This window comes from Drosophila subobscura, chromosome J (genome assembly GCF_008121235.1).
Source record: "Drosophila subobscura isolate 14011-0131.10 chromosome J, UCBerk_Dsub_1.0, whole genome shotgun sequence".
In the NCBI taxonomy this organism is placed as follows: Eukaryota; Metazoa; Arthropoda; class Insecta; order Diptera; family Drosophilidae; genus Drosophila; species Drosophila subobscura.
Window position 1 is genome coordinate 19,316,817 of NC_048532.1, and position 10,883 is coordinate 19,327,699.

Sequence of the window (10,883 nt, forward strand, 5' to 3'; positions counted from 1 at the left end):
TGAGTGTCTAGGCGAAATTTAAAGAGCTTTGCGTTTCCTAATGAAACGTTGGAATATACAACTCCATGAAACATCCATCAATTCTCATTTCATTTCATATTTTGCCACTTTATTGATATGAACTGAACTTTAGCAGCACATAAATTGGCCGAGCAGAGCCAGTCAGCAGACAGCCAGCCAGCAGTCATCGTTTATCAGTCGCGAGAGGAAAAAAAAGGAACTTACAGCTGCTGCTCCGGCAACTTCTTTATGGCCAGCCACTTGGCAGTGGCATCCCAGGGTCTTTATTTATTAGTTGGACTTTTGAAAATATCGCATATTTATATTGTATTTATTGTGGCTACAGCTACAGCCACAGCCACAGAGCTTCTGCTTCAGCGTCGCAGCTTTAATATTTATTTCCGCCATCGCTGTCTCCCTCTTCCTCTCTGCCAGTGGCTGTAGTTTTGTTTGTGCAACTCAAGCTCTCTCCTCTCTCACTGCAGCTGTGTACTCATTACTTCACTTGCGGCGTACGTAATTCAAGTTGGGGGATACGGAAGCGAAAGCACACACACCGAGAGAGACAAGCACAAACAGGGCGACAATTGAGAATGACACAGTTTGGTCGCGCTCGCTCGCTCTCGCACTCTCTCACTCTCTCTGTGTTTGTGTTTTTGCATGGCTTTTGCATGTTATTTTGTGCATACCCTGTAGTCAAGGAGTTGCTCAAGACTGTTGAAAACGTGGGGATAGGTAGGAATTCTTATAATTGGAATTGGAAACTGATTATAGCTGAAATATCTATAAATGGCCTTTGGATCGTTGAACACCTGAACTTTTGATCGCTATTTAATGCGCCTCTGCAGTGCCTATTTTAAGGCATACAAAATTAATTATTACTGGGTATTACAGTGGTTATTCACACACTTACTACTTATTTCGTATTCTTTTTCTTTTTTTTTCTCGCATTATATTATATTATTTTCTCACTGGCACTGGTCCTCGTCGTCTGCAGCAGTGTTGTGTCCCGCTACTAAAGATTTATGTGCAAGTTGCTGCCGCTGCCGCTGCTGCTGCTGCCTTCGCTGGCACTGCCTCCGCCGCTGCTTCAAATGTAATTTACAGACAGAGGCTGTGTGAATTTATGCCGGCCCCAAAACCCGAACCGTATCTCCAGACGCTGTCTGAGCGTTTTTTAAAAACTCTCTCTCTGGCGATAACAAAAATCAAATAAACTTGCATATGATATTCGCATAAATAATGTTTTCCAGCGGAAAATGCTTTCAAATTGATGCAATTACGGGTGGGTGCAGGGGGTGAGGGTCGCAAACTGATTACTAAAACATGTTGGCGGCGCCGAAAATTGTCTAGTATTCAGTGTCTGGTGTGTCTTTCTGTCAAATGTCATGAACCGAGTCGCAGTGCGTTGAGCCTCTCAGACTTCACTCAGGCTTCACTTGATGCCCCAGACATGCCAGACATGCGCTCGCACTTCAAAACTGACATTTGGACTTTTTTCCCAGGGCCCCACGCCACACCACACACAGGCCATGGCCGTGCCCACCCACCCCACTCAAGCAACCTCTGGCATGCCGCTGCCGCTGGGTCGCTCTACGTTTTCGTTCTCTTTTTTTTCGGTGCGCCTTGACTCCATTTTCGTTATCCTTTTTAGATATTCATATTTTGCCATTGATGATATTTTCACTACTTTCGTATGCATTACACGTACGGCATCCGCACACACACACACACACACACACACAGCCATGCCCTATGTCTGTATCTGCCGTGCAGATGTGTGTGTGTGTGTTGGGTCCTAAGGGGTGTGCTGGCGCGTATTAACTCTACCCGGCCGTGTGCGTTCGTCCTGTGTCTGTGTCTCTCTGACTATGTGTGTGCGTGAAATTTGCATATTTTTTGACTTAACACATCCTTCAAAAATTGCGAAACGCGTTTTGCGATAGCTTTGGCATTTCCTTGACGTCTTTCCGCTTCTCTTCCAGCATTTCTGCCTTTATTTTTGTGTCGGTGTGGGTTTTTTTTTCTTTCTCTCTTTTCTGTGCTATCTTTTCCATTCGCTCTGGGGTAACTCTGCAAATAGTTCAAAAGTTAAATACATTAAAGGGAAAGTGAAAGAGATGCTTTAAAATGTATTCAAGCCTCCCTCTCTGTCTCTTTTTTCGCTCTGTCTCTATCTCTCTTTTGATGGGACTCTGGTGTATGAGGGGCAAGAAATTGAATTGGAATGCTTATCCCCAATGGCCTGCACTGACTGGACATCTGTGTGTGTGTGCGTCTCTCATGTGAATTGATTTTTCAGTCACTTTAAATATGGTTTCGCTCGCGCGGTATTTAAATTTCATTTCGAGTCGAGAATGCAGCCGCAGCATGTGAAGCCTTGTCGGTGGCTGCTAGATGCTCTCAAGACAAGTGGCGCTAATCCTTGACTTTGCTGCTAATGCACGTCGTATGTCAAACACCAAAAACGTTTACTCCTCACACCCACCCCCCCCAACTGCTCATCCCAATCCACACCACCCCACCACGCTGCCAACCCGCACAAGTAACGCAATTTATATGCCTTTTTCAGTGGCTGATGCTGCTGCTACTGCTGCTGGCTCAGCCTCTGTTTGTCTTGGCAGAGCGTCTTGTTCGTCGTCGTCTCCCCTTCGCTGCCATCCTCTCTGCCGCTTTGTATGCCATGCATTTTTCTGCACTTTTGACTTTTAAGCGTGCACTTGGCCAAGGCTCTGCCTGCTTGCCTGCCTGCTCCTGCCTGCCTGCTGCTGCTGCATCTCCATGGCAGAGCTCGTTTTCTGTACGCGTTGTTTGTCTTAAGGGATATGTATGCTTCCCTGCATCCCAGACTCACTCTCTCTCTCTCTCTCTCTCACACTCTCTTCTCGCTGCTGCTGCACTCTGCCGCAGGCATTTTGATAAGAAAAACAAACAGGAAAAACACACACATACTCGCACTCGCACTCGTACTCTCCGCATAGTAGAGCTCAGGCTCTCTCAAGTGTCATTTATGCGTTTTAATGCTGGGGGAATTTAATTTTCAAATTAAGTAAATAAGTTTGTGTAAAAACTTGTGTGTGGATCTTCTTCGTATGATGCACAAAAGCCCCTTTCCGCACCATCCCCTTGGCTGCTCATTTAGGTTGCAGCAGTAATAAACTTTTAGCATTGACGACAGTTTTCGCTGGGAAATAAGGCACATAGAGAGTGGGATAAGCTGTAGCATACTTAACGGCATAAGAGACACTTGGTACATATATAAGAAAAAACGGTTTGCATATAAATATGTGCTCGAAGCAAGGTTACCCTTTTGTACGGAATATTCTTTACATTTGCATTGCCCACCCCCGTGTCTCTCCTATTTTTATTTGATTTAAAATTGATTCTCTGAGCAGAGCTCCTTCACAGTTTCTTTTCAGTTACACAGAGAGAGACAAAGAGAGAGATTCTTGATTCCAGCTTTGGCTCTCAGATGCTCATCTAGCTGCACATAATGGCCGAAATACGATGGCGACGCGTCCTTGCTTTGAAGTAATTTCGATACGTTTATAGATTGCTTTTTCGTTCTCCACACCCCCGTAGGAGCAGCATCAACAGCAGCGGAGGAGCCATTCGGCTTTTGGCATTTCCGGGCAATTTTCTTGAGCTCCCATTGGCTATTGTATCCAATTTGCAATTATGTTTCAATCAATTTTATTGCCATCTAATCTGCGGAACAAAATAGATTGCTTTTTTTCCCGGGGATCATAGCAAAACCATCACCTGCTCCCGGAGCAACCCAAGACAACGAGACTACAAATCCACGTACAAGTGTAAGAGGATACGATTTTAAATTCCAATTGCCAGAGCATTGGACCAGCGACTATTTATGCTACTTGGCTTGTCTCCTCTCTGCACTCTGAACTCCGCACTCTGCACTCTGGGCCCCGGTCAATTGTCACTTTGTCTTGTTAGGCTCAAGTGCGGAATAAATTGGAATATATACCACCCGTAAATGGCGTTGCTTGTTAGCCGTTTCCGTTTGCCACGTATGCCGTGTGCTGCGTGCCGTGTGCAGTGCTAACAAGACTTAAAAGTCACACAAATCCCCGCTTGGAGACTCATTACGGAGGCATTCGTGCGCCATGTGTTTGTGTGTGTTTGTGCATCCAACCGGGAGGAATGCCAGTCGGGAGGCGTAGAGCCGTCGCCTGCATTGCATGCGGGTAATTGGCTCTGGACCCGGGGACACTCTCGGTCCAGCTGCCACCGCAACTATTTTCGCAACAAAATGAAAGCACCCAGCTGGTGAAATGGTCCAAAAAATAATTTCCAGACTAAATTTGGCTCTCGCATTGGCTTTGCTTTATTGCTCTCCCAGCAACAACTACAAAAAAAAGTCACTACTCCCTGTTTCCGATTTTAAGCAGCACTTACCAGGGGAGTAGTTCCATCTTCGTTATCTCTCTCCCTGTCGATCATGTCCGATCATGTTCATTTGCTTTGCGAGCTGCGCTGCAAAATTGCTCTCTCAGCAACAACAATCCGCCACAATAAACTGCGATGAGTACGCTCTCTCTCTGCCCGCGCTCTCAGCAAATGCAAAAGACTTGCATTGAGCTTGAGCAACAATCCGACTAACCAACGGGACTTTACCATTCCGCTACCTGCGTACCTTCGCTGCGAATTTATTGCACCCTCAACAGCAACAACAATGACGCTAGCTTTACGGCTGCGCTGCCCGCACTTATCGCTCCATCTCTCTCTGCCTGTCTGCTTCTAGCTTGTGCTGCTGATCCGATTTACTTGGCAAAAGATCGCATTGAACGGCAGTCTGAAAACAAGAGAGTGAGAGAGTAAGTAAGAAATTAACTTTCTGCAAATCATACCCAAATATTTATTCACCGTGTAAAGTCTTCCTTTGGTTTATTGATTGTGGTACCATAAATAATTGCAATAATGCCCAACAATTGCTAACAAGCACTAGCTACAATATACAATAAATAGATAGTTAAATATTTTCGCTCCCACTTAAACCGAAGCTCGAAACTGCGTGCCCATTGTGAGGCCAGGCATCGATTACATACCGCGTCTGGTCGGCGGCAGGGACCCAAATTGCATTTGGCAAAACATTTATCATCAATTAATGGCATTAGTAAATGTTTGCCCTGAAATTTCACGCTACCGAAAAATATTATTGTTTATAAATGCAATGCCATAAATAATACCTAAAAATACTACCGTTCATTGTGTGCACACACAAGCACAAAAACACACACACACACACACACCATTGCAATGGTGCGCGTGCGAATGCGAATGGAGAGAAGAGCATTGAATGGTGTGGAATTTATGGCGCATTTTAAATTCAATTGGAAATTGTGCGTCCTGGTGCTTGTGCGGGATATTTATTTTTTAAGCCATGGCCAGAGCGTCAGCAAATATTGCTATTAATTCTTAATAATAATAGTAATAAAAGCGAAATTCCCAGTGCCCCAGTGTCTGTCGGATGATGACTGCAGCGCTCCACTAAGGGCTGCATTTTATTTATGGCATTGCATTTTGCACTATTATTGTTTTTAAATTTATTTATTAAAATATTTTTCATTTTGCGGCTTAAGAGAAAATTTATACATGCATATGTAAAGCCTTGCCGTCCATTCCGTTTCCGCCAATGCCTTGGAATACGTTTTATAAATAATTGTAGAGAGTGCCACACAGTGGGTGGGTGGGCCGGCTTGGGTGGTGTTGTGGCAGCATTTAAATAGTTGCGTGCTTTATTTAATTACACACAAACGCCGCAGGCAACAGCAGCAGCAAGCAGCATGTGGCGTCCAGGGTATTTTAATTAATTTGCAATCATGAAAATGAGGCAGGAATGGCAGCTGATTAACTGCAGGGTATCCCAGCTATCAAGTGAGCCTTGACAAAAAGTTCTGAAGTGTCTAAGGAGCACCCCCCAAATACCATTTCATTAGTCAACTAGAACCACACCCGACTTGAATCAGCTTTAAATCGAAATTTTAACAAAAATATTTTGTTTTATTTTTTTCCAAAAACTTCAATCATGTTCTGCGATTGGTTGTTTGAACTGCGGCGATTCCTGCACTGGGGACCCGTGATTGTGTTCAGTTTGATGGCCGGTGTGACGGGGACAACCGTCTATTTGAACGAAATGTGGTGGCCCCCCCAGGAGTCGTTCTACGCGGCCATCAACTTTGTTTCGATTGTGTTCTTGAATCTGATCACCCTGTATCACTTTGGCATGTCGATTGTGGTGGGACCCGGCCTGCTGCCAAAACACTGGCGCCCCAATTACCCCGAGGAGGAGCAGTTTCTGCAGTACTGCAAGGTGTGCGAGGGATACAAGGCGCCGCGGGCTCATCACTGCCGCCGCTGCAATCGATGTGTGCTGCGGATGGACCATCACTGTCCGTGGATCAACAACTGCATCGGATGGGCCAATCAGGCGAATTTCTTCTACTTCCTGTTCTTCTTCATGCTCGGCAGCATTCAGTCGGCCGTGATCATTGGCAGCTCCTTCTACGATGGCATCTATCGCCGGGCATATCTGCAGCAGGGGGACATTCGAGTCATCTTTACCCTCCGCAGTGCCGTGGCATGTGTCTACAGCCTGGGCGTTATTGTGGGCGTATTCCTGGCCACGTTGAAGCTCATGCAAATGCAGATCAAGACGATAATGTGGAACTGCAACGAGATCGAGTGCTGGATTGTGAAGAAGGCCGAGTTTCGTCGCTACATGAATGGCTCGAATGGCAGGCCCATTCCCACATTCGACTACCCATACGATCTGGGTGTGTGGCGGAACATTTTGGAGTTTTTCAATCCCAGCAGCGATGGCATCAACTGGCCCGTTCGCCCTGGCTCCGATCAGTACACCATGACACGCGAGCAGCTGGCCCAAAAGCTGGAGAAGCGGGCACGCACCCGCACCTACAAGTGCGTCGCACCGGCCACTGGGTACTGGCTGCCCATTCTCTCCCAAGGCCTGATGGTCACCGTGTGCCTGCCGTGTGCCGACGATCCACGCATTGTCCTGAAGATTGGAGATCTCGTGCACGTGACACGCATTCAGGACTACTGGCTGTACGGCGAACGTGTGCTGTCCAAGAAGGAGCAGAAGCTGCAGAAGAAGCACCAGCTCAAAGGGCACATACGCGGCTGGTTTCCGCGCTGCTGTGCCGTCGAGTCGCTTGATGATGAGGAGGTTGACCTGACTGTCGGAGACACTGGGCAAGTCCATGAGCAGAAGAAGACCCAGGTAGGATCCAAGGCCAAGAAGCGCTGTCGCAAGTGCTGCCACAACTAAAGTGTATTTGGAGGTGCGACCAGCGGCCAAGACATTAATCTCTTAATACTTAATAATATTTATTGAATGAATTCGATGAATAAATACTTGCCACAGGGATGTGGCATGCCAACAAGCCAAAAATGCATAAGCCATCGATTGGTTTGGAATCGATTTCCATTCGTATTCCAGTCCACGTATTCTATGCCAAAAGCAGACTCGATTTCATGCCACATTTGCTTAAATATGACAGCGAGCAGCTGCTTTGCAAACGGCAGCCCTGGCTGTGGCGGCTTTCGCTCGTGCCAAGTGTGTAATTTGCAATGCTAAAGGGAGGCATACCCTAGCTTCTGTGTAGCAAACTCCAACCCATAGCACCGGCTTTCAGGGTATTTTTAGCTCCTGCCAATGTTGCATTTTGTCTTCTTTTTTAGTTAGGCAAAAGGCATGGCATATCCGTGACAGGAAACAGGAAAACACACACACAGCCATGCGAAATGAAAAGCAAAGTTGCAGCAAGGACGAACACACACACACAGAGTGCCGTTTGCCTGACTACGAGAATCAATTGAAATGCACGACAAACGACCCTGCAAAAGTTGAGCCGGAGTGGCGCGCTCGCGGATTTACCATAAACATGGAGCATCCAGTGCAAATCAATACAGACTTCCACCCTGTATCTGTGCATCTGTGCATCTATGGGTGTGTGTGTGTGTAATTCAGGTGTACGCTTAAATACACGTTTTTGTGTTGAATGTTATTCATGGTGTAAGGCCAAAGGCAAACAGAGGATGAATGCACTCCTCGGCAGCTGCCAAAGCGAAATGAATCATTAGTGCGCGCGGATGGGGCTTTCCCCATTTAATTGAAAGCCTGTCCCAGTCCGAATCCCAAATGATCAATGGGTGTGTAAAGAGTGTAATGAACACTTGGCTAATGGATAGAGAGAGACATTCCATTCATTTATTCATTTAATCAATTGACAGACATTTCTGAGCTCGTTGTCTTTGAGTAATAAGATCAACAAACAATGAATGTTGGTCATCGCTTGGGGAAATTACACTTGCAGACACTCCAAGCAGAGAGAGAGAGAGAGAGAGAGAGAGAGAGAGCGAAACTTGAGGCCCATGTCCTGCTTGTCCTCTGCGTCTGCGTGTTTAGCTCAAAATTAGATAAATGCAATTTGGCCAGCTGTGTGTGTTGTAGGAAATATGCCGCTGGGAAATCAGTTGTCGTTGTGTCATGAGTTAATAGGCGCTGGGAATTGTCGAGTGAGTGGGCGGCGGGGCCGACACCCCTCCTTATGACAGTCAGGAGCTGCCATGATGATGATAATTCAATGCAAAAGAGCGCACGAGTCAATAAATATTTGCACAAAGTGGCGTTGAGGCGCATGGGAGCGTGAAACAGGGACAGTGACAGACACAGAGCTTTAAAGCCGTCCCATGTCCTGGCTGGGATTTGTGTGTGTTTCTAGCCACTCTGCTCCGTTACTTTACAGCTCTCTGGGTCGCCTGCCCCTTCTCGTTCTGTATTTGGGAGTCATTTGGGTGACGGCGTGGAAAATGCAAAACAAATAATCGCTGCCGGCCAAAAAAGGGCCAAATCAATAGAACAAAAAAGGGATTTTTTAGCCGGACACTGTCTCTCTCTCTCTCTAGTCTACTCTGTCTCTCTCTGGGGGAATTGAGGTTACTGCAAACGAAAAGTATGCAGCATAAAAATAGCCATAAATAAATCTGCGTAAAAATAAAACATGTGCCAACAGCAGCACAGAGCCATAAACATAAACAATGCAACTTTCTTTCTTTCTTGCTTACTGTGTCCTGTGCTGTGCTGTCCTGTCTGCTGCTTCCACAGCTAGAAGATACCCACTAAATAGATGGATAGCTAAGGGTATGCTTGGAACAATAGAAAGAATATTTTCTCTCTTAAATTACAGATTTTCTTTGCCTTTACAGGGCATTTTTCTTGTCTTTATCCTTCACCTCTCCTGCACTCGAAACTTGTTTTCTTCTGTTGGCGTTTTATAAGGCGGAAACCGAAATAAATTTTACATAAACATTTGCCACATAACAAAAGGCACAAACTTTAATGACTTTTGTCGTTGCAAAATAATTGTGCGTGAATTTTTTTTTCGCTGTTGTTGTCCCGCGGGGGAGCCAACAAATCCGCTGTAGGAGAGAGAAACGGAACGGAATGGAAGGGAACGGAACGGAACGGCATGGCATGGCATAGATGGTTTGGTTGGGACAGTTGCCAGGAGTGCTCGCTTTCAGGGTCCTGCTGGCATTTAATTTCACGGACTGTCGTCCATTTTATGCTTTGGCAACACTTTCTGATAATCCGCTGCCACCCCCACAACGTCCTTCGGTTGGTCCTTTTGGTTTTTTCGTGATTGGAAGTTGATACTCTCGTCTCTCGTTTAATCAGAAGGCTGGCAGAAATCGCTTTAAGGATGCTGCTGCTGCTCCTCCTTTGTCCCTACTGGCAATTATGTGCACTATATACAGCATTTATCTGCTCCAACAATGAGACAAGCACTGAGAGGTAATCTCTCTCCCCCAGCTCTCTCTTTCGTACTCGTACGAGTATCGCTTACAGTCTGGCAAGCAGAACAAAGGCAATTATGGCATCATTAGAACGAGCCGAGAGGTATGTAGGCTGTGGCAGAGCACAGCAATTGCATTGGCAGGAAGCACTTATCCCATATCGGTAGCAGAGTGTTCCTCAAGTGCATAAAAGCTGCAGCAGCAGCACCACAGGATAGTACTCTTTAGATTCCTGCTGGTAAGCTGTGAGGCTTTCTGCCTGGCTTTAAAGTGCCGAAGATCCAATCAGAAACTTGTGCAAATGATCGCTGAAGCGTGGCTGGGATTTTGACAATTTACTGGCCCCCGCCCACGTTTCGTTTTGGCATGCTATAAATTCTTGGAAAATTCATATTGAATGCTGGCTCTTGCTCTCGTTCCTCCATTGATGTTGCGCTTCATGCTCATCGCTCACTCGTCCAGCGTCCATCGTCCATCGTTCATCGTTCATCGTCCAACGCGCGCATTCAATCAATGCAAATGCCAAAACGTGCAACAAATTGTACGATTTTCGCTGACTTGCCGCTAGGCCTGGACTTTTATTAATTTGTGCCCTGCACTCTCGATCATTGAATGCCTCGGCCCCCAACTAAATTTCAAGTTGATGAAAGTGCAGCTGCCACTTCACGCTCTTCCCGCTCTTGTGTACAAGTTTCTTTGGACGTTCTTTGAGGCTTCTGTTTATTTATGACTCTCTTTTGCTGGCCAAAGCGAAAGCAAAGTCATTTTTTATTATTTAAAATGAAGTGAATTGCAGTCGGTCGCCGTCCGTTAGTTTCTATTTCTGTTGCCTTGGTGGCCTTGCCGTGCATTGCCTTGCCTTTGCCCAGTCATTCTTCATAAATAATTTATTAATTATAAAAGTTTTTGGCACTCTCTCTGGGCGCATGCAAATGCTCTCTCTCTCCGGCTCTCCATCTTGCAGTGTGGCAACAGTTGCAAGTGAAAGTTGCAGCCCAAATATAGCCCCCAAAAATATTACTTGCAATGTCCCAAATTTTACG

General features: G+C 46.0%; 1 protein-coding gene across 1 annotated transcript; it reads left to right on the forward strand.

Annotated features, from left to right (window-relative positions):
- The first annotated feature begins 5,987 nt into the window (after positions 1 to 5,987).
- Positions 5,988 to 7,324, forward strand: LOC117893540 (palmitoyltransferase ZDHHC6). The gene has a single exon (XM_034800189.1). It carries the CDS (start codon positions 6,047 to 6,049, stop codon positions 7,307 to 7,309), a length of 1,263 nt encoding a protein of 420 aa, XP_034656080.1. The 5' UTR covers positions 5,988 to 6,046; the 3' UTR covers positions 7,310 to 7,324.
- The last annotated feature ends 3,559 nt before the right edge of the window (positions 7,325 to 10,883 follow it).

Coding starts and splice junctions, on each gene's coding strand:
- LOC117893540 (XM_034800189.1), top strand. CDS start 6,047: ATGTTCTGCGATTGGTTGTTTGAACTGCGGCGATTCCTGCACTGGGGA.